This window comes from Gigantopelta aegis, chromosome 3 (assembly GCF_016097555.1).
Source record: "Gigantopelta aegis isolate Gae_Host chromosome 3, Gae_host_genome, whole genome shotgun sequence".
Lineage (NCBI taxonomy): Eukaryota > Metazoa > Mollusca > Gastropoda > Neomphalida > Peltospiridae > Gigantopelta > Gigantopelta aegis.
Window position 1 is genome coordinate 55,133,200 of NC_054701.1, and position 25,951 is coordinate 55,159,150.

At 34.3% G+C, this 25,951-nt stretch overlaps 1 protein-coding gene across 2 annotated transcripts; it reads right to left on the minus strand.

The window, feature by feature from the left end:
- Window positions 1-1,016: 1,016 nt before the first annotated feature.
- On the minus strand, window positions 1,017-25,826 carry LOC121368263. Of its 2 annotated transcripts, none has more exons than XM_041492920.1 (6): window positions 25,693-25,826; window positions 22,201-22,326; window positions 15,692-15,795; window positions 15,145-15,207; window positions 11,318-11,456; window positions 1,017-5,496 (listed from the first exon to the last, which is right to left on the minus strand). In XM_041492920.1, the coding sequence occupies exons 1-6, from the start codon at window positions 25,824-25,826 to the stop codon at window positions 5,424-5,426; spliced, it is 639 nt and encodes a 212-aa protein (XP_041348854.1). In that variant the 3' UTR covers window positions 1,017-5,423. The 2 variants fall into 2 exon arrangements, with proteins under 2 accessions (XP_041348854.1, XP_041348853.1); XM_041492919.1 differs by having other exon boundaries at window positions 15,133-15,207.
- Window positions 25,827-25,951: the final 125 nt, after the last annotated feature.

The window sequence follows — 25,951 nt, forward strand, 5'->3', positions numbered from 1 at the left end:
AGATTACATAACAGACTTACACCCAACTGTGTCATTTCGATCAAATCCACGTGACCATGCAGGTTTACAGAACCACGTGATCTTGTGGATAATTTGGTGGTAAAGACAAAGTGCATACGAGACTGTATAAATTTAACAGGTACCTCTGACTGCTTGTCTTTTGTATCCATGAAAATTATACCAAATCTGAAATAAGTGCGTGTGTAATTAAATTTGTGGTGCTGTTGACATGTTCACGGTATATTTTATCCGCGAACATTTTTGCGTATACAGTATTACAAAGTTTCTCCAAGTAGAGTCACTTTCTTTACCTAACGAGGTCATCTTCCATTTTGCAAATTTGTTTTGTTTTGTTTTCTTTTTTGTATGGAAATGGAATCATCAAAGAGTTGCAGAAAGGATCATCCAGAACCTTAATATTATACTCTGAAAAAAGGTGCTTGGTGTTAGCAAGACATATGCAGCTACCACAAAATATAGATCACAGTAATGCTAATTTGCCAAAACATCCCCACTCACAAATTATGTTACTTATGCTTGTGCACATTCAGCACATGAAACATAAATGCACGGGCTATAAAAATGCAGGGTTTTCAGTCATATGTCATATTCATTGGGACACAACATGAAACACATGCTGCAACTGAGCAAAACACATAACCTTAGCAGCCCCAAGTTTCGCTAACATTCATATATGACTATTTGGTTTACTGTGAAGTGCATAAATCAATCCAGTAGACCCATTCTCTGATTTGTCCCCTGTCCCAACCAGTGCCCCATGACTGACATCAAAGGTGGTATGTGCTATCCTGTCTGGAAAAGTACCTTTAAAAAATCCCTTACTGTTAATGGAAAAATGTAGCAGCTCTACTATACAGTAAAATAAGGGGCATTTTAATTGGGGATCCGTAATTTAGAGGTAAAGACGTCGAGTGAATTAAGTTTATGGATATTATGTAACGAGCACATGAAATTAACACATTAAAATTTTAAAATTATAACAAAAAGATAAAACATAATTGAAAACCAGTTTATTAATTAAATAAATGCCACCATATGTAAAATTATACATGCAAAATAGTAGTTTTCAAGGTTTAACAATATACAAAAAAAAATGGCAAATATTTGCTTTTTTACAAGCTCATTATTTTAGAATAGCTGTAGTGCACCCATTATTGAACAATATTATAGTACAAAAATTTGTTGTTGCATTTATGCAAACCTTTGATGTTTTTAATTTAGAAAAAAATCCATACTAAAATTAACAATTTCTTTGAAATACATCTCTCTTAATTGATGAAAGTGACTGATAAAAGTGACTGCTGGTTCAGATCAAGGTGATGCCAAACATTAATTTAGCATAAACCAGATAACATTGAAAGAAAATTTGTCGGTAATGACTAAACATTTACAGGAAGTTCTATCTATCATGTTTCATTTTAAACAACTGACTGACTCGGCAATCTTTTGTGTGTGTTTTTAAACTACAGTAAAACCCCTCTAAACTGGACATCTGGGATCAATAAAAATGTCCGGTATTAAGAGGGATCCGGTTTAGAGAGGTTAAGTTCTGTACTGGTTTCTAATTAAGGACTCTGTAAAACATCAGTTTTGAGGGAATTCTGGTTTATAGAGGGTCTGGTCTTGAGAGGTCTCACTGTAGTTAATTTTCTACAATTTTAATGTCTTCATTGTTGATCTATCACAATAATTTGTATATTGTTAGAATTATTAATTTTATATCAAACAAGAATTCTTACAAATTAAATTGATTTTGGGAATCGGAATAAAAAATAATTTTTGATTTGTGAAAAATTAAATATAAAAACTTAATATAGAGTTAATTTCAAATGTTGATGCAGTCATTACTGTGTATGATTACAACTTTTAGGAAAAGTTTTACCTATATCTCACCTTCTGACTTTGTCCAGGAAAGTCAAAACTAAATATCTCTACTGTAAAACAACATCATTATTCACTGTTACACTTACTGTAGTTACTGGTCTTTGCATCGCCCTTTTAAAACACAACAACATATTTTTGAAAGTGATAACAAATCTGGCTAGCCTGTTTCTGTACAGTTTAGTGTACACATTTTGAGACTAGTTATAGAAAATAGCTTGCTCAAAATCACACAATAACACACACAATATTTATTCATTATCTTACTTTAAAAAAACATTTAGCAAACAAGAAACAAGTATACTGTTCTGCACATTTATGTACTGTAGATTATTACACAATAGAAATCTTGGAATTGTTTTATTTTCCCCAAGTAGGAGCAGGGGAATAATATAATTTCCAAACCATTACCATAACAATACATTCATAAAATAGAAGAGCACAAGTTGAACTTCGATGCATTTGTTTTGTTTATTAAATTCAATTATTGATAGCAACATCAGACATGCACTGAAGACATTGATTTAACAAAACACAAATTGTTATGTAACCAATTATTTAAAAGAATGAGGATAATAACATTAACTCCAAGCCTTTATTTGTCATGGTTACACACTAAATTTGACTAGAATGTATATGTGAACTGAAAGAATATTGATTCAGTAGTGCAGTACCCATTCAAAACGACTCATTCATATCATTTGCAAGGTTCTGCCGAGAATGACAGATTGTGATCAGGTCCATTCGGGACTTTAATGTTCCACCAGCACTGTTGCTGCCCCTCATACTGCTGAGCCACCAGTCATAGTACTGTAAGCATACATGTAATAAATTCATTCTTTTTACACTTTGGAATATTTCTACCACTCAAAAAGTTCTAGGCAGAACCCTGCATGTACACATACTTCTGTGAGGTCCATTCGGTGGATTTAACATATAATATTTAATTTAAAAATACTGAGGGAACACAACCATCAAACTGGTTACTCATTCAGTTAGAATTGCACGGCATCTGTACGCACCATGTTTAAACCAAAACAACAAAAGAAGAAACATTTAAGTTGTTACTTTGCAAATAAACAAATGGAAATTAAAACACAACACTCCAACCAAAATTAAGACTGAAGTCCTTAATTATACTCGCCAAAATAAACAAAGCGCATTATGGAAAGATATATTTACACGGCTTGTTAAACAGCAAAATGAGAAAGTGCAAATGAGTGAATGGGATCGTATACAATCCAGTTTATGTTAAAATCTGAGGAATCTCACATCCAGGTGATCTTTCAATCGGCTAATCAAAGCACAGCTGGCAAAATGTGATGTCAATAAAAAGTATTTGGAACACCTCAGCTGTTTTACAAATTGTACTTCAAACAAACATGGCCATGGTTTTCAGAATGTGACACTTGACATTTTTTTATAACCATTCAACAGAAACCCATTCCAGTGAAAATAATTATGGCTAAAAGGATTACATCCTTTGTACCTCAATTAGCTCAGTATCAAAAACAGCTTGTAACCTTCATCTGGGTATGAACAAAACAAAATTATCTGCAAACCTATGTGAGAACGGCTTCGCTGATTCACAGTTTCCAGGTGATTTTTGTTATTCATACCCAGATGAACATAAAAGAAATAACAGACAATCCTTAGTTGTTTTAAATAATGTATTCTGATGTAGAAATTGAATGTAAATGCACGCCAAAGAGTATAGCGGTGTCCAACCCCAATTGTCAGGTTGGGTGATACTTCAGAATACCTTAAGTGATCACAGCTTGTAAAGACATTTTTATAACACAAGAAGAAGAAGATATCTCTAATGGAGTATTTAAACATCCAGGTACACAGAAAAAATAGATAATTACAGGTTTATGAAAATAACAGGAAATATACAGATGTAAACTTGTATTATGTTCAAATCACCCATGGCAAAAGTCTAAAAACAATATTGTGGCCTATGCATGGTTGCTTTATTCAAATGTTGTAGTAAAGTTAATAGTTCCCAGATTACATTGTTTACAAAGTAATCTCCCTCTTAATATTACAATGTTTAATAAATATATGTTGATGTTTTAATTTTTTTACAAACTAGTCGTCAATAAAATATTTACAAGTATATTTACAAAAATATATTAGTTAAGTGTGACAGTTAAATAAATATGTTTTAAAGTAGCTGTAACTATTCAAAGTTGTGACAAATAAATAATTTCTAATTACAATACTGATCTCAGGACTATCAAACATTTTCCAAATTTACAACTAACACTGAGTTTGTAAATCAAGAGTATTTTGAGAGATACAACAGCTAAATCGTACTATAGTAGTTGCTAGTGATTGATCTCTATGTACAGGAACTAAATGAACACATTATTAACTTTGTACTGTACATGCTGGAATTGTTACAGAAACACACCCCTACTGTTCAACAATCTATTTAGTTCACTCAACTGACATCTAAGTTGTAAGCACAGGTGAAATGGCAGATTTATTGTGTTACTACATTCAACCTGTACTGTTAAATTCAGCATATTAAGCAGTGTTGTTACACCAATTATTTCCTTGTAGTTACATTTAAGTTTACTTATCTCTCTCTCTCTCTCTATCTCTCTCTATCTCTCTCTCTCTCTCTCTCTCTCTCTCACACACTCACACACTCACACACTCACACACACACACTTTGACACCCAGTAACCCATGTATTTTTGTTTTTGTGCTGAGGTGTCATTAAACCATTAATGAATTACTGATTCACTTAAAAAAGTTCACTATTTGCCAATATTTAATCATACTTCACAGCCAAACATGTACATGTATCCGTTTAAAAATACAGTGAAAAATAAATAATTCAAGTTTGCATACAAAACTGTACACAATTTTCAAGCAATATTATAGCCGTCTGTTTAGTTGTCTTATTGATACCCACCAATAACCTCAAACTACAGAGATTACACGCATCAATTACTTTCAGAAAGTTTTCCAAAGGCCCTACAATCATCATTTGTTAGGCTTCTTTTTTTCATTGCATACATTCCCACTTGATTAGGGCTGGAGTGATTAATCATCAATCTACAAAATATATTTATGTCGGGCAGCTTGCCTGGAATTCACAAACCTGATGGCCTGTTTTCATTATAATGATCTACATACAACATGCAAGCCCACTACCCAACCATCACTCCCCCTCAAAAAAAGAAGAAAAAAAAAAAAAAGAAGAAAAAAAAAGAAATCAACCAGTTTGAAACTGTTAAAAAGTGTCTGATATATAGACCCATTAAAGAGACAGTGAGTGATGGTGTACCAGCCACCAATAAGTTTATTTTACTGCAATGTAATTAAAAAACAGTCCACACTCTGTGATACGGAATGCCACCTGGCCCTGTGTTTATAATGCGTTCAAGACTAATAGTCTGAGACTTTAACATCATGGCAACACCATACAAATTGTATGCAAGTGATGTTCTTACTCTAACAGTTTTATAAGATAGGCCCAGACATGTATAAGAGTTTTTGCATCTGAACTATGACAACACCATCTTCTGCTCTTCCATGGTAATATTTTCCATTTCTGCCTCCTTTTGAAGTCGTTTTTGTCTGAAATCAAAGTGAAATAATGAAAAAATATATTATTATATTACTACGGCAATTGCCTTTTCCACTTGTAAATTAGACTTTTATAAAATTTGATCAATTTGTCATAATCTGTTTCAGCAACAGTCTTAAGATGGGAATTTAAAAACCTAAAGCTCATGGCAATTGAAAATTATTTCACTCGGGACATAAACATGATACGAAATGAAAGCTCGTTTAATATCCTATAAGTATGTGCCTATGTGAGTTATATTCATATAGAGCTGACAAGAATAGTAGTACATTGTTACAGTTGTTACTAAGGTTAATATTTGTGATAATTATATGTACCGTTATGCATATATTTAGAATATGTATCTTTAAAGGAATGCTAAAGCAAAGCTTTTGGACTAAAGTACTAATCATAATTATACCCAGGTGATTTTCCAGTTTTATATATTATTTATGAAAATCTCTGGAATGAAAACCATAAAAATGTGTCAGTATTATCATGACCTGTTATGGTATTCAAACAACCGGTACCTAAAATGACAATAAATGACCTGTTATAGATAGAAACATATATGTTTCTGACTATAACACCAAGTTTGATATTGAACACAACTGAGACCACCTCTCTGCTTAGCTTAGTACTTGTGATTTCACCTGTCAAGTGTAATCAATATAAACCTGGGTGTTAATAGTCTGTTCCAAATTACATATGTTTTGCAGTAAAATTGTAAATAAATCTCATATTTTTATCTATAACAGGTCATTTATTGTCATTTTTTCTACCAGTTGTTTGAATACCATAACAGGTCATGATAATACTGACACATTTTTATGGTTTTTATTCCAGGGATTTTCATAACTAATATATAAGACTGAAAAATCACCTGGGTATAATTTCGATTAGTACTTTAGTATGCATATTCAATGATACATAATGCACATTATTGCTTAATATCAACAAGTATAATCGTATAGTTAATTAATAAAATGGTTAAATGTGATGGCTATTATATGTAATGGGTGCAGCCATTTTGTACCATCCCAGTGAATATGCCCTCTGGCGAGCTGGTGGTTACACGATACCTAACGTGTCAAGTTAGACGGAGCTGACGTCACTTCGCCCCAAGCTATACCACTGGACGTCACAAAAACTAAACAAAATGGCTGCCCCCAGTTAGCAGGAATAATCATGGTTTTTTATTAAATCTAAATCTAAATCTAAAAGTCGTTACACTCTTATAATTTTTGCACAGATAGTAATGCTGTTTGAGTAAATCAATATGAGGTAATAAAAATGTACTGTCACCTATGAAACTGTTTTGCAGTCAGAGCTTGAAATACTCCATACAAAGATAAAAATTCATAAAACGTTCACCATAAATCTTTTGAGCAATTTTGTTTTAAAAACAGTTTCATTGGAGTGATCAATGATGTTCTTAAAAAAACTAATAATTCAAATAACATTATTTTCCATAAAATATTCCAGTGTGGGTGGTGTCAGGGTGGAAGATGGGGGGGGGGGGGGGGGTCATTATTCCCACATATCTCTATCTTCTGATACTGATGTCATAAAATGACCTGCCTGTCAAAGGTGACGAGTAGTCAAACAAATTACACTAAGATATGCAATATTTTATTAAATACGAAGCCAAAATGACAGTCCTGTGATTGTCGTCTAATAACATGGAAGTACATCACAGTCTCCTTAAATCATACAATTTTTTATTTAATTGCACAAAACATCATCTCTTTTTGCCAAAACTGTTTTCTTTTTTTCCCTACGTTGACACAAACAAAAATTATATATGAAAAACATGTTTTGAAAACTATAAGCAGACTATGGCTATAGCCTAGATATAGACGGACGGTATTTTGTTACGTCACTGTGTATGTTTCTGCTGGCTAAACCTATCATTAGTGACATCACGTCACTGTCATTCTGCTAGTTAACGAGTCTATTGCTGCCAAATATAGTGGCGCTGCTGCGATAGTATCATTTCCCCTTAATGGCCATTAAAACATCTTTTGAGACTTATTGTCAAAACCAATTTTTTTAATAATAATTTTCAGTTGTTACGAGCCTTAGCTTTTTGTTATTCTATTTATTACCTCGGCCATTTTTGTTCTTAAGAAAAATCAATTTTGATTATGACTACATTTATATAGAAACGATGTAAACAACTTTACACAATATTCTGAGTAACTTTACACAATATTCTAAGTATTGCTATGACTGTATTTTATTCACTTTCACAGATAATTTTTAAAAACCAAAATTCAATTTATTCTGTTTTAAAAATGAGTAATGAATTGTATTATAATTAAAATAACATTTTAACCTGTAAATCTGTGCATCTTTCCAACACATAAGGCTCTTGTTGGAGTTTAGTCTACCTTTAACACTGCCGTCTTATCTAATTTTCTTTTATTCCAAATGTGGATATCATGTACTAAAAAAATTAATAAACAATAATTTTAAAAAATACACTTCTACGTGTATTTGATTTTGTACAAATGTTTTGTTATTTTTAAATTACTATCTGTTCCTAAAAGTTAAAAATTAAAATTAAAAAAATTCAATGATGTTCATATTTTATTTGACAGATGGCTAAATGAAACATGTCAATCATAATCCATCCATCAGAATTGGTTATTTCATCAGATTACATTTCAATGATTTGTTTTGAGAAATCTGACACTATCCCAAGTACTGTACATATCAGAGTAACAAACAATTTTATCAGGTGTCATCTGCTAATTGCTAATAATTATAATTATGTTAATACTCTGTTGTATGTGATCACACGCGCTATGCAACAAAACATGAAATCGATGTGTGTTTAAAATAATGCAAGAGCAAAACCCAGCCAAAAATGTATGTATTAATTAATGTGAGGACTGTTACCCAAGACATCATTTTAGTTAGGGTGATACATATACAGAACCACACATACATTGTTTTCACTTCCTATTTATTGCACAAGTTTATTTAGCATAAGAATATATATACCATGAGACTGCGTAGCGGTCAAGTAGTGTGTTCTTGCTTAAAATAAATGAGTGCAATAAATAGGAAGCGAAAACAACGTATGTGAGGTTCTGGATTTATTACATACGTTCTTTTACATTTAACAAATCATTTTTTAATTTAATGTCATAAATACACTTTCTTAAATCTATGATCAATCCTCCTTTCATGGATTTATTTAACGTTAAGAATTATACTCCATAGCAACCTTGTGTAATGTTTCAAATATGATGTGATGTCATTTGTAAATCATACACGACGTCAGTAACAAAACAGCACAAACTCCAGTAAAAATAAAAGGGAATTCCCCATTTACAAGTTCCAGTCCAGATCCACTGAGGTGGCTTTTTAATAACTTGCTTTTTAAATGGTACTAAAGTTTTTTTTTTTTTAATGACACCACTAGAGCACATTGATTATTAATCATCAGCTATTAGACATATAGTCTTTGAGAGAAAATCTGCTACATTTTTCCATTTGCAGCTAGAGATCTTTTATATGCACCACCCCAGACAGGACAACACTTACTATTGCCTTTGATATACTAGTTATGGTGCACCGGTTAGAACGAGATAAATAATACTAAGTCAAATAAAATGTCAACCATGCACACGTGTTTGATTCAACAGAATCGCTGGAAATGCAGTATGAATTGCTATAGGTCAGGGGTCGTAACAACGACAGTGTTTTGCCACTGTATAAACATTACTGCCATTGGCTGACAGAATAATTTATGGCATTTAATTTTTGTTTTTAATTTTCCAATTTTGGTCCATTATGCTTTTACTATTTTTCTAGTTTCCAGGCCCAAAACATTTACGTATGTCTCCTAGTTCAAGGGCCATAATTCTGTCAAAAAAATGAGTTAATTGCCATGAAAGTCCATTGTATATGATATTGCTATTTACCCATTCGGATATTGTCAGAGCTAGGATGAAGCTGTGTTTATCACGCGTCTCAATTAATCTCCTCCCCCCTCCCCACCCTGGGGATTAATGAATTCGGCTCGTTGACTACAGCGGAAGAGTGGCCAATGTCACACTTGTTTATAACGAAGGCAATGTGCCTGCACCAACCTCACTAGCACCAACAGGTCCGAAGAGCAAGAAGAGAAAACGCATGCCAGAAGCGGAACTGGGGAGGACAAAGTTGGTGGCTAAACCACCAATAACGACCACTTCTGTTATAACCACCCACAGTCAGGAAATGAGCAGCCAATGGAAACCGATCCGGGAAATGCATCAGGGGCGAACCAGGCGGGGTCCCTTCTATCCAGCCGGAGCCTATGGAAGACCATCCGGCAAGTACTACAGCTTTGCCATTGTCGCACTCAACTCCTCGCAAGAGGAAGGCAGCCTCGCCCCTTCTAAAGGAGTCGAGTTCAATCCAGGGACCAGCGCCAGCGAATCCATTGGTAGAGACTCACCCTCTGGGAACTCCAACTTAGAACATCACCAAGTCAACTCTTTCGCCTCACTATCACCGATACATCTTCAGTGATTGTGAGAATGTTGAGCTTCTCAAGTGGGTGCTGAATCAGCTGAAGTTCATGCCAATGTACACCATGTACCCTACAGAGGGCAGAGTACACCATGCGCCCTGCGGAGGGCAGAGTACACCATGGACTCCTACTGCAACAAGGACCCAGCACGCAGCGGACTCTTGATAACGACCCGGCAGGATGGTGTCTACAGACAAGCATGGATTCCAAACACCATGACAAATCGCACCATCCACCAAATGCTATGGATCATGCTTGGGAGGATGAATATCATCACTTTGTGAAATCGTTTCTGGACTTACCGAAGATCCTCCAAACCTTCAAGCCGTCATCTGGATCACCGTAGATCGTCAACTTTTCCTACCTCTGTTTCCAGGCAAGGGCTTAGTCGGACTTTAAATTTTTTGGCCGCAGTTTATGTTTATTTTTTTATAAATAGTCCATCAAAATTGCTCAAATCACATTAAAACATTTTCAGCCGAGCATTCAAATTTTACTTTTTATGTTTTTTCCAGACATGATCAGAATGTGTTAGCTATCCCTTTTTGGCTTAGATCTTTAACCTAACTTCTAAATCTGTTATTTCAAATTCAGCCCACCTTAAACTCACCCTTCCTATCTCCTATCCCAGGCTAAGCCCGTGATGGGCATGCTTGAAACCTTTGTGGTATATGAGCATATAAAACCAGTTCAGATTCAGCTATTTACAAATTTCAGCTCTTGAGGAATTGTGAAAAAAAATAAAAAAGAAGAAAGTCAGGAAAACTGTATGTGGGACAAACAGACAGATGGAAAAATAGCAGCCTGAACATGAAATGATATGAAATCTACTGGGAAATTTTCACTTTGCCTATATTTTTATCAAAATTTTCCCCTAAAGTTCTCCTAGGAAGGAGGTGTCACTCCCTTTTTATCAATTGTAAATTATGGCCTGATAAACAGAACACCCAGCATGTATTGGGAAAGGGAAAATATGGGTCTTAAAACAAAATATGATTACATACAGAAAACGAACCATTCAGTTATGTTTATTTGTTGCAAAGGTTGCTACAATGTACTTTAAAATAGCTGTAGGCAAGCTCAAAACTGCTATATACATGTGTGTAAGGAAAAACTAAAATTTAAAATTTCCATTGGTAAGTTTGTACCCTGACAATGTCATGTTTTTATTTCTACTTCAGGTTATTTTATAAAATAAATAAGTGGTGAAAATAAAGCATTCCATTTTGCAATTTTCACACTCAAAGTCTTTCATGCACTAACTTCATGTTTTACAGAATTCTTCATAGCTTAACATCAAATACCTTTTCCGTACATGTATAGCAATAACAATTGCTACACACAAAATAAATAACCCAGCACAGGCAACTGCAGCAAATGCACCAGAGGATAGCTCAGAAATGTCTTCATCTTCATAAACCTCGGAATGTTTTTCAGGATCTCCTACAAATAGTACAATCATGTTGCTTGAAACACAATTATTCAGTATAATAATTACTTAACAAAACACCACACGTATGTATTGTTTATCATATTATATCAATAATCTTAATCAGGAAAACAAAGGCAGTGAATACTAAATCAAAGAAAACTAATCATAATATATATGCGAGTACAAAAGGAACCCATTTCAAGGTGACATTAAATGATCATAAAATATAATTTCTTTCAACATTTATCTATATGGGACCATTCACAATTATCAATATTTTCGCACTGAAAACACTGGGGGTGGGGGGTTAATACTGTATAAAAGACATGTCCATCACACCTAGATAATGACCTACATGTATATGGGCTCGCTTGTCAAGACCTAATTTGCTTCTGAAATAATTTATAATAAACTATGAATTAATAAATTTTATTAATTAAGATTTGATAATAATTAGTACCGTATATAAATACTAGTATTTAAATAAAATAAAACTGATATATTATTTAAAATAAGTTTTAATACGACACTACACAATTGACTAAACAAGTATTCATATATGCAATAACAAACAAACAAACCTATTGGCATACGTATGCAGGGTAGGGATTTGGGGGTCAAAACCCATCCCTGCTCAAACAAATATTCTTTTTTTCAATATATTTTTTAGGGGATCATAAACTTCGTTTGCCACAGTCTAGACCCCCTTGGACCCCCCATCTGCTAACATTTCTGCACACACGTCTGATTAGCTAGAAACTAGACAAGAATCCTATTGGCCTATAGTGCTTCGCTATTTAATTTTCAATTTTGTCATCAGTGGATAATTCATTTAGTAAAGACTACCGGTACCTAATGTAAAAAAAATATTTAAATTTTAAAAATGTAATTAAAATTCAAAAAATCTCTCTGTCAGTATATGAAGAGATTCATAGTATAAAGTGTCAGAACTATTTGATCAAAACTCTAGAAGAAGACAGACTTTTAACTTTTCAATGTTACATTTCTATTTGAAAATTAATAAAAATTCTACTTTTCCAAAATATTTGTCTATTGGTTTGCAAATCTGAACAAAACCATTATATCGAAAACTTCCCCAGAGAATACACAAGTTCCAAAACTACCTAATCTAGGAGACTTTTAAATGTACAATGTTAAATTTCTATATAATATTTTTAAGAATAAAAATAAATGAATAAAAATTCACAAATTCAAAATATCCTAAATATCTCTCTATTACATGTAGTTTGTGAAGACTGGATCATTGTACTAAGTTTGAGAACAATCAATCTAAGCCGTAGGAGAAGACAGTCTTCAAAGGAGAAGTTGGATGTCGGACAAATAAATCAGTATTAGAAAGCTCTACTGATGAACATCATAGAGGAGTTAAAAAGAGAATATACATGTATATACACAAAGAAAAAAGTTAAGCACCCCTAGATATAATTAGTACTGAAATAGCCCCATTCGTAAAAACTGCAAATTACGTGACGAATATGTCAAGAATGGTGTTCCATCGAAATAATAGGAGAGTACAATGACAACTGTGACGTCCCACAACAGAACGACATGCACATGCATCATGCCACCCATGCTTTGCTCAAAATGCAGCATCAATACACTGCAATTGTTAACATTTAACGTCACTGTCTTGCATTGTTGAAGTTTAATCGTTGAATGTGGCACGTCAACAGTTATCAGAGGCCCAATGATGGCGTATTATTGGTATGCATGTGACCAGCATGACCATCAAAAGTATAGGACGTCAACTGGGGTATCATTACACCATAATCAGCAGACTGATACGAAAACATGGGTATACCAATGCTGTAAAAGATCTCCCACGGTCAGGGAGACCGCGTATGACATCAAAGCACGAGGACAGGGCCCTGCTTCGGCTTGTACATCGTCAGCCCTTTGCTACGTCTCCTGTCTGAAGAGCCAATGGTTACCCAATAGACGGATGTCAGCCAGAATAGTGAGGAATCGTCTGAAATTTGCGGGATTGAAGGCCAGAAGGGTCATCAAGTGTCCCTTTCTTGATGATTATCATGAGTGACACCATTTAGCGTGGTGTTTGGCCCGGAGAGGTTGGAATCTGAGGTCCAAACTGAAGCTGTGATGACCCTGTCCTGCCCTGGCCAGCCATGAGTCCTGACCTAAACCCGCTAGAGCATATTTGAGACATCTTGGGACGCCACATGTACAGACTCTGGCACAATTAGAGGCAGCTCTTCATTGAGAATGGCAGCAGTTGCCCATGCAGCAGATCAGACGACTTACTGGAGGGATGAGATGAAGGGTGGAAGCTGCAATCCGGGCACGTGGCGGGTTTACCCGCTATTGATGACTTGTGTCATGAATGTCATCTGTGGACTTCAAATGACGTTTTTCATCATCAATCATGATGTTGACTTATGTTTCGGACTCTGCACCTCCATACTTATTGTGCCTCAGTTTTTGGCTCAAATACAGCATATTGGAATTCTTCTTAGAATCATGATTAAAATTTCAAAACTGGATACACTTGTTATGTTTTCTTACTGTCAAAGATGTATTCTTGCAAAACACATTTGTTTTTCCGAGGTTTGTTATCAGGCTTTCAACACCAAACCTCGTAAGACAAGTCATTGTGAAAAATACAAAGGGTGCTTAACTTGTTTCTTTGTGTATATATATTGACAAAGGTTAGCCACCGCCTCATGTTGCTGTTATACCACTATACCACATGCAGTTGTTATCAGTTAGTACTACATATAACAGGTAACTTACAACCAATGGGTTATTTAAGTACTACAGAGGTCAACCTACTTCTAATCATTATTATCTATATTAAGCTGCTACAACTAGTAACAGCATAACAAATGGTGTTGCCTTGACATAAACAAACATGTACATGCAGGCACACACAATTAAAAGCACACATAAAACATGTCTCGCCTACCATCAACATATCTGGTGCTACTGATAGTTCAATAGATGTTTCTCTCCAGGCATGTTAAAAAAAAAAATATATATAAACCTAATTTGTTTTTATTAAATTAAATAAAAAAATTAATTTAATAAATTTCAACTTTTGCATTGAAATGAACATTCATAGATAAAATTATAAACAACATGTGAAACTTTAATGCTGAGCTAAACACAAACATTGATGCCATCCATCACTGTGCCACTGTCAGAAAGGTAATATCTAAGGGCAGACAAAAGTTATTTATTGTTGGAATTATCTGTGAATGTCCTTGCAAACTTTAAAATACCTGCAAATAATATGTTCAAGTTCATCCTCAGTTATAACAGGGTAAAAATCTGTCAACAGTGCTCATTATGGATGAAATTAAAACAAATAATAAAAAGTGGAAAACAGTCGACTGCTAATTTGGTTAGCAGTCTCAACCATACTACCCTTACCTTGTTATTTAATGTAAGAAAACCAAAAAAACCCAACAATATTAATTCAGAATCAAGCAAAAACACATGCATGCCTCAGAAACAAAACAAAATAACAGAAATAACAAAACATTGTTAAATACACAGCAAAATGCCATCAGCACTAAAGATAAATATTGATGTTTATTTAATGTTAGTTAAAGCATAAACTATTGGAGATTTAGTATGTGAATAATAAAAAACAAGCAAAAACAATGCACCAGAAATGAAGTACAAATGACACTGAACATAGCATACCAGGCAAAATACCTTCATAGACAATATGAATTTGTGTTGTGTTATCTTTGTAAAATATCCCAGCATCCTCTTCACCTAAAATAATTTAAAAGCTGCTGTTCAAATAATCACAAAATATCTGCATGAAAAAGTTGATTTTTTTTTTTATGACACCACATGATTTATTAATCATCAGTTTTTGGATGTCAAACATTTGGTAATTAGAGAGGAAACCCGCTACATTTTTCAATGTACCATCCTACAGACAGGATAGCACATAACACAGCCTTTGATATACCAGTCATGGTGCACTGGCTGGAATGAGAAATAGGCCAATGGATCCACTGGTGAAGATCGATCACTATTCTCATTTTACTGATACTGGTGTTTCTTGTATTTGAATAACACACATTCAATCAAAATTTAGTTTTTGTTTTTAACTAAGATTTTGTTGAAAACTTTCTTGATATGCGCTAACCTGAATGGCTGTTCTTAAGTTATTTCTATGCCTGCTTTAAGAAGATCCTAAATCTTGCCCTGTATTTATAGTCACTAAATGTACATGTATATGTATACGTACGTATGCAAGACTGGTTGCTAAGTTGCACCCATCCAGGACAGCAAACATACACTATCTTGGGAACAAGTTTTGTTATATTCTTCACTTCTTCACATTCAACTTGCCTGAAGAAAAAACCCAACTCACATATATCAATGAAACTGTTAACATCTCATATACATATACAGTTAAACACAGAGTTGTTTGATTTAAATCACTGCAAAAAAAAATCAAAAAAATCATGCATTTCGATTTTTTTAATTTTTATTATGTTTCATTTGATTTTTATGATTATTGCATTTATTTTTTTATTGATTATTTTGTAAACGTGATTTATCAATTAACTTGCAGTACAAAAAATGAAGTGTTATTTAAAGTCAATTGTTACTTATGCTAGATAATTATTTTTACATATATTTATAATTGAATTGCAATTAGATTTCAACACCATGTAGTCTAACAAGTCATACTGATCAGTGACAATTCCCCCAAATCTATGGTTGGGATGATCCTGGGAGATCAACACAATAGATGATTTTTTTCAACCCTGGTTAAACATTTCTAAACCAGTGTCGGGCAAAGTAAAAAGTTTGGTTTGAGGGGTGTTCGGTTTACTGAGGTTTTACATTTCAGTACTTGATTTTGGGTACCATATTTTGATCCATCATTTGTTCACCATTGATAGTCATAAAAGACCTTAGTTATTAAATAAAATAACAAATGTAATCACTCATGAATTTAAATGTATATACCAAATATTCATGAATCTATAAACAAACATTTGGAAAATTATTCATTTATATACCATTACTTCACAATAGAATTTTGTGCAATAGATTCCAGTTCTAATACATTTATCACATTTTGCATTAACTAGGGCAAGATTTTGATATTAGTGACAGGGGTTCAAAAATCTTCAAAAAAATGACTTGCCACAGGGCAAGTGCCAATCAGATATTCACTTGCCCCATATATTTTTCCACTTGCCCATACTTCTTAAGGTAACCAATGGTGTTACTCCTATTTAATTTAATACAGTGCTTAATAATGTAATAATACTGAATGTAATTGGTTTGATTGCACAAATAAAGACTTTTGCCAATAGGTTAAAACACTTACTCAGGAAGTACTAAATGTATATGTCTGTCTAGTAGTATCCACCGTCTTCTCTATTAGTTGATTTAAACTTTATTTTTTTTAAATAGTGTCCATTTATTGATTTAAAATTTGTTATTTGTTTGGTAGTGTCCACTTGTTCATCTCAATATAATTATTGTGTCGATGTATGTATTAGTGGCCGTGGATGTGGCGAGAACCCTTTCCACTTGTGAGCCATTCTTTTATGGCTGACATTGGTTGAAACATGTTTATGGATTTTGGTCCATGTGTCATTATTGTGAGTATATTATTTAACATTCTCTGCCTCAAAACACTTTTCTGGAATGTTTTTATCCTGTTCATAGCTGAGAAAAGTCTCTCGCAAACAGCCGTGGCTGGGCTCAAAGTACACATGAGCTCTGTTAATGTTTTTAAATAGTGCATGATTGGTACACAACAGATGGGGAAGGGGAGTACATCGATTGCAGCCTTGTATTTTTAATTTATTGAGCATAATTTATTTGTTAAAAACTATCAATAAAGCAGACAAAAATCATATATTCATGTATGCTTAGAGGGCATCGCACCATCATGATTATGGCGTTGGGCTAATGAAATCTAACTTGTCATGATTATGACATAGGGCTAATGAAATCCAACTTCACCGTACCCGTTCATTTTACACGGACATAGATTTATATTTGCAAAGTACTGAAAAACATTAAGTATGTTCTGCTACAAGGTTTATGATATCTAAACTAAATATCTTGCAACGTTTATAAAAATATACAGTACATAATATGTGTGCTTTGTTCAAGTGAACTCGGAAATTATAAACGTGCTTTACGCCCCCGTTCATTTGCAAAGTGTAGATTCTAGAGTCCACGGCGTTAACGTCTAATACAATTAGAATATGACAGTTTTTGCAAGGATTCAACATTTCGATTGCATTCACAAGGCATGCATGTCTTATTTTTATTTAAGTCACAGTATTGTCTCAACGCTCCATTATTTTTTCAGTAATGGAGAGATGAAACCCTACTTAATTAACCACTAAAATCACTGGTGTTAATTTCCATACTAACATATATTCACATATATATCTGTGGTGCATTTTAAGTAGGGGAATATCCTTGTAACTCTCCATTCCTGAAAAATAATGGGACTCGTCTCCATTATGTTTCAGGAATGGAGACTTACTCGGACATTCCCCTATCGATAAGCTGTAAAGCGTGTTGGACGCTATTTCCAAGTTTGAAGATCATCGAACCGATTACTTGTACGAATTTAGTCAAATGTTCAGTGGCGGAAATTACCGATCTTAGTCGATAATAAAAGGGGAATAAGTCTAAAGTTGTTATTATACTTTTTAACACATTGTTTTCCGTTTTGGTGTCAACGCATTGACAAAGAGTTCCGATCGTTCCAGCATTTATAGGGTTAAGGTTAGTTCTCCTTTGAGCTATGTAAATGTTCGGACGATTGGAACTCTTTCCAAAGGTTTTACCGAGATTTGTAACAAAAAAACAACAACAGTTTTAGATGGTAATTAGTCACTTGCCATCGGGCATATGCAGTTAACATAATTACTTGCCCGGTGTGAAAATTCCACTTGGCACGGGCGTTGGGCGATGGGATTTTTGAACCCCTGAGTGATAACATTTTAACAACATTAACGTCAATTTTTAGAAAATTTGAATTAAAACAAAACTCTAAAAAGAAGTAGAAAATTGTTGGCAATATCATTCCACTCTGTACTGTCCTTTGAAAGGGTGAATGGCACTGATTTGGAATTGGTTATTTTCATGTGGTGCACACGTCGAATTCCAGGGACTGTAGTAGCACTTTTGAATGATAAGCCATTCACCCTTTCAAAGGACAGTACAGAGTGGAACAGTCCTAATGCAGTACCAAAGTTGCAAGATTCTGAAATCATGGTTGGCGACTGGTATGTTGTTGAATAAAACGGGACATTGTTCCCAGGAGAAGTGATTGACATCGGCTTGCAGGAGAATGACTATCTGGTATCAGTGATGGAACCAGCAGGATGTTATTGGAAATGGTCAAACAAGAGAGACAGCATTTACTACATGAGGAATAAAATGATTAAGGCTCTAACAAACCTGATATTGCCAACAGTCATGGACATTTCAAATCTTCTTTTTAGAGTATTGTTTTAATTCAAATTTTAATTTTCTAAAAATTGAAGTTAATTCCCGAAAATGGTTAATTTATTCATTGTTTGACTTGTAAATATAATTTGTTAGTAATATTTACCCAGTTGATTTGTGTGGCTTTCTGATGTTTCTTTCAATAACAGTTTGACATTTAAAAACTGTTATTTTTCTTTAAAATCAATTTTTTTTAGCCATCACCAAATAGTGGGTAATGCGAGTAACCGACTATTTTGATAACCAAAAATGTATTAATTGTACAATTTTAAAACTCTTATCATACAAAGATACCTAAACGCCATAGCTATACACCAATATATCCACTGTTACTGTATGAGAAGACTCTGGATTTTAAGTGTTAATTTTTTTGTCATGTCCTTTTGTTGTAACACGAGTAACCGATGTTTACACATTCACAGTATGAAAAGTAATCATCATATTTCCTTTTTTTTTTTTTTAATAATATACATTGATTATTTAACTAATAAAATGTAATACAGAAAATAAGTGTTGAATGCCTAATTATTAATCCTGAGCAAATCAAAAGGATTAGTATGGTAAAAATGTAATGCGAGTAACCATGGAATAGCCCATAGGTGATTGCAAGTATCAGATATATTGTCAGTTTTGGACGCTGCCATGAATACATGTGTATTTCAAAATGCTAAAAGGTGCCAAGTTTGTACTCTTCAGGACCTTCCACAGATGCAAAAACTATAAAGAAACATTTTTGGTACCAAACTGCAAGGTTCAGTGCCTTGCCGGCTGACTAACACTTTTCTTTTAGCGACCATTTTGGTGGCCATCTTGGATTCAAATAATGGTTTTATGTCTTAGTTAGCAAGATATTATTATAAATGATGTATTACCACTATAAATTCCAATCATGTTTTGACTTCAGTGAGAAATAGCCATTTATATGTTTTGTCGGCCAATGCAATATAGTTTTAATTTGACCTTGAGCTTGGAACGACCTAGACTGCCCCATCTCAAATATTCTTTATGATCTTAAATTACAATTGTGTGTAGTTTAGTGTTTTAAACATGCTTTTACAGACATTGTCTAAATATGACCTTTGACCTCTAAAATCAGGACGTAGCCCACTCTCAAAACACATTTATGGGCCTAATTTGGTGCTTTAGGCCAACGTGTCATAATATTGCCTAAATTTGGACTTAAGTCACTGCACTATTTTGTTTCTTTCAATACATGTTGTTTGTTAGAGAGTAACAGACCATGTGACTGGATAATGATTTGATGCACAGTACTCTGTGGCACACTGACCAATCAGAGCTATCGTTGTCACATTACTTTTACTCTAGGAACCCTGGCTGCACACACACGTTGGTAAATTTTTAACACATTTATAATGGTGATTAAAATATTTTTTTGAGATTATCATTATGGCACAGAATAAAACTTAATAACTGCAAATGTAAGAGTTTGTATACTAATAGAAAAAGGTTCCTGTGTATCATTAAAATCTCACTAATACTTATTCTTTTAAAATAAATCAAAATATTTTGTTTGCCATACATGTATTATTTATCTGATAAATTATGGTAACCAGTCGTGACTTCTGAACCTAAAGAGCAGTCTACACTGTGCTTTAAGCGTCGTTAATGACGCAATAGGACAACGTATTGCTGAACAGTCATGGTAGTTTTTTTGTAATCATGTGACCAGTTGTGTACAGTTCTTCGCCTAATTGTTGTTAATTCAGGGATGTTTCGGGATGTCAGACTTGTTGTTTCCAAATGATTCTGTAGGTGTTGTAGCCTGATATAGGTATTTTTCAAACATGACATCACATATACATGTAGGTTCCCTAAATACAGATCTGTAGTACTCATAACATTGTATGATGTTCTGATGTACACTAATGAACACCACAATGTCTAACAACAATGTCTTGTGCCATTCCAACTTTAAGCATACCAATCACTAGAAGATGTCCATTTTCTGAGAGGCATGACATCACATTGATGACAATCAGATACCACCAAAAGTGTTTTTCTAAGTGATGAGAAGCCGTACAATTGTTTTGCAGTCCAGTGATAAGGAAAATGACGTCAACCTGGATCACGTGACCCAAAATGCTCTTAAGGCAAGCTGTGCACATAAAGTGTGAATAGCCCGTGCAGTTGACAGAACACCACTGGAATATCGAACGGAATGGTTGCACAATCATTTTCTAAACTTTTCATGGCCAGACTTCAAGTAAATAAAATTTTGCATCCAATCATCTGGATCACAGGAACTTTTTTCAACAACATTGGTTGGGGCCATTCTTGATATGATAACATAACGTTGACTTGACACAGATGTCAGAGCCGTTTGTTTCAATATGTTGAGGGGGAGGACTGGTTGTGTTATTGTTGAGTTAAAAATACCATGTAAATGACAATGCCCCAATCAACACTTTATTAGGGTTAACTATTTTATTTTAAAAAAAATAATAACGGATTTAGTTCAGTCAGTAGTTCTTGCCTGAGGTGCTTGGATCATAGAATTGAATCTTGAACACGGAACCAGTTGTTTTTTTCCCTCCACCAACTAGTACCACACGACTTGTATATGTTTGAATAACTTAATTCCCCAACAGGGAGAGAAGTCACACTTTGCTTGAGGAATGCTGGTGAACTCGCCCCAAAACCATCTCACCCCTTACCATGTGGTTTTGGGGTGAATTGACCTGCTCCCTGCTAGAGAACCAAACTGAACATAAAATTAGAAGAACAAAATATTGGATTAAAGTGGTACATTTTTGCAACATATGTTACTACATAAAGTTACATCATGATGAATAAATTAATAAGACTTGATTTTCACTCACTGTAGCATTTTGATGAACACAATTTTTCACTCTCCTAAGCGTTTTGAGGTGTGCAAATTTTCTCTTACCTTGGTTTTTCAAAACTAAGGTCCGACATTAAGTGCTTTATTATTTACGTTTTTAATAATTAACACACTTCCACCAACTTTGATATGAATCTTTGAATGAGGTTGAATTATCCGACATACTGGTTTTCCTTTCATAAAATGTACTAAAAAGGTAATAAATATTGAAAATGCACCAAGATGCAATGCCTTCACGTTAGTTTTGTGTGAATTTCACTCTCTTAATGGCAGACCGATACCATGATTCTAAACATAGCCATGCACAGTACTTTAATGTCACTGGCCAATAAACCTGTCTATATATCATCTTCTTACTTCATAAAGGTGAAATAAAAATATTCAGTGATGAAACTTACTCATAAAATGTACACATCTCTCGAGTAAACCATCCACAATGTGCCTGATAAGACTGATTGCACAATTTTGTTGACTGCTTTGGAATCACCTTTGTCTGTGGCACAAGTTTAGTGCATATACGTCCCCTAAAATAAACAAAACACATGTAGAAAGTACATCACATGATTACTGTTAACATGTTACATCTCTTTTTCATTTTTCTTAAACTGTGAAAACATAACTGTATAATAACAAAGTCTCTTTGAATCTTCTTTGAATAAAAAACCAAAAATAAAATGTAAATTAATATCTACATGTACATACCGGTACAAGAATTATATTGCATCAAAATAAAAAGTCTCGGCATGTTATTTATTATTGTGATGTTTATTGTTGTGCTGGAGGTCCAATAGATGTTAAAATATTTTTTAAATGGACCATAGATGTTTACCTTGGGGAACTAGAAAATTAGTGCTGCAAAGCATCTGACAAAATACCAAGATGCTAAGAGTTCCAAACTTTATCCAAAAACTATAACACCTTATATCATGACATCATTTTAATGTTTTAAGTATGTACATTATACAAACAAATTACATCACTATTCAAGTTAAAGTTACATTCTCTGGTTACCATATTATAACATCATGTACAAATGTGAAATACAAGCTCAAATGTACTTTAAAAAAAGTTGTGTGTGTTCGCTATGAATGGATATCGTCAAACGTATACGCTTGATTCATCGCCTGTGCTGCCATAGCTCGGCAAAGTACAAACGACAGCCTGTTGTCAGTTTCAGTTAACACGTGCTTTTGCCGATTTCAAATTGTAGGGTGTGTCTCAAAACATTACAAGAGAAATCTTGCGCTGTACGAAGAACGTTTGGTACTAGTCTTTAGTTAAAACCGGTTTGATCTTGACAACGTATTATCGGCAGTCGTACCTTCCTATTTCAGAATTGATATTTTATAAAGTGTTAGTAGAACTTTCAAAGTTTAGTTTGTATACTAGTAACACATTAATCATGTATATATTTTTAAAATAAAATATACTAAAGTAGACAATGAATGTTTTCACTTCTTAATTTTACGTGTTAAAATCGACAAATTCAAATAAATATTATTTCGTTTGGAATGGGTAAAGTTGGGGGGAGTGGGTTGTTTAACGACATCAAAGATAAAGCATATTGATTGAATAATCATCCGACCCCATACAACCGTAAATAAAATGTGTTGAGTGCATCATTAAATAAAACATATCCTATCCTTCCTTCCATCTGCTGTTGGATGTCTAACATTTGGTAATTTTGACATATAATCTTAGAGAGGAATCGGGTGCATGTGCAGGGGGAGGGTATTGGAGGTCGAAACCCTTACTTGCCCAAGCTTAAAAAAAATTCAAATGTATTTTTGGGGGGAGCATGGTCCCATATAAACTTCGCTTAACACAGTCTATAACCCCAACCCCGCTGAAATCCCTGCACACGCGCCTTGGAAACCCGCTACATTTTTTTGTTAGCACGGGATTGTTTATATGTACCATCCCACAGACAGGATATCACATACCATGATCTTTTTGTATACCCGCCGATGGGGATTGATCCTAGACTGACCATGCATTTCCCCAAAACACCTTTTTAGTTCTAAGTAATGAATAAAAATAACATATGTTACGTAAATCGAACACAGTACCCTCTTCCTCTACCCCTAGAGCGTTGCATAATTAGCAACACCCCCTTACATGTAATGCGTATGCCAACATTTTAAGGCAAATCTCCCACTCACCGACCCCTGGAAAGACGTTGTACCATACCTCAATGGATATAAATATGTTTTGGAGATATGAGACGACCCCTCAATCAAGACAGTTAAATTTGGAAATGAAAACATACAATGTCATCTCCTATGGCTGATATGTTCGGGAGCAGGTCAACTCGTCTCAACATAGCTTGCCATATCCTAAACTTTTCAGTTGCCCACCGGGCAATTAATTCTCGAATTACACTTGCCCACAAAAAAATTAACTTGTCCCAAAACGTAAGCAGTTTAAATGGAAATTTTATTTGAACTCTCTGTAAATTCAGAGAATGCAGTCTGCATTTTGGCTTCAGGCAGCTCCACACCTCTCCAGTAGCCAAGTCTCTCATCCTCTCTTCCTTGTCTTCATCATCTTCCTTATCGTCTTTGAAAGGAACTGGCTCAAGATCCGACTCCTTGATCCTTGCATTTTCAGCCGAGTGTGAGAAAGGATTCTCTGGTTGACTTGTAGCTGGGGGGGGAGAGGGGGGTCATAACGGACGAGTGTACCACAGAGATGTTTTGTTTATAAAATATATTTTTTAAAACTATACCCCTCTATTTTTCAGGATGAATTTTACTTGTAGAATGCAAGACATTGCATTTCGGGACATTCAATTTTCAAAATGTTCATGGGGAGTATACCTCAGTTTTCCTTAGAAATTCCGGCATTTGGTGCTCTCGGTGTGAGTCTGACACACAGACTCACTTGGAGAATGCTTAGATCTCATTACAAATTTGCCTGCACGCAAGCCTTCTCACTGTTCTTTAAATTTAGTCAATTAAATGTTATAATTACATGTACGTTTAATACATCAATTTAATTGGTAAACAAATGCAAAAATGTGAAGATTAACAACCTAATTTCATAATACGAAACGCTACTACATTAGTGAAAAAACTACCATGCGGTGGGAATTCCCTGACCTCGTTTTATGTCACATGTGTGGTATGCAAGCTCACATTGATAAAGTGAACACTAACTTTACAAAGAGTCTACTTATCCATTTTAGTAACGTGCTGGATCGTAACGTTTTAAACAGGGTTTTTTTCTCAATCCTTCACCATTTTTGGCAATTTACTTCATGAAATACCATGATTTTGGCCAGCCCTGCCTCAAAACCAACTCGCCCCCACATAGTTTAGTCAATTCATATCATTACATTTTTATTAATTATACATAAAAATAGTTCAAGCAATAATGTGCATTAAATATTGCTGAATATGCACAGCAGTCAAGAGTCCAAAAGCCTTGCCTAATCATTCCTTTAAAACTCACAAACGTCATTAAAATAGGCTTGACAGTTCATTGTTTATCCGATATTAATAGGATCTCCCCAATAGAAAACCATTTAATAAATGATCGTAGTTGCAGAGTTTCATTGTAATATTAATAAATAAAATAACAACAAAGTTGTAGACATTCATTTTTAATGTCGTCACAATTTTTTAAGGACAGTAAAGTTTGCAGCGAATTGTCCAAACACTGGGACGAGTTGGTTTTGGGGTGACTTGACCAGCATTGTTAGATGGCGACTTTGTTTTGGGGCGACTTGACCAGCATTTATATGATCAACTTGGAAAAGATGGCTGTTTTTGTTGGGTTAATTTTTATTTTGTTTTGAGGGGAGGGGGGGTGGGGGGCTGTTTTAACTTTATTATAAAGTAACCTAATCAGGCTAATGGTTTAAAAGTTAAATCATAAATCTAACTTACTTTGACGATACTGGAACGGCCAACACAATCACACAAAACAAATATAGGGCAAATAGCCAACAAAGTACTTTCCACAACACAATGTGAATGTCACTGGTGGAGTTCTTGTTTGGGTGTAAGAAAAGCATCCTCATGTCAATGGTCCTACAAAAATGTAACCGAAGAAACTCAAATTCAGTGTGTGATTTAGGATGCCTATACAACCATTAACTAATTTGAAACATGTTCCTTTACGGCATTAGCCCCCATCACTGCGGAC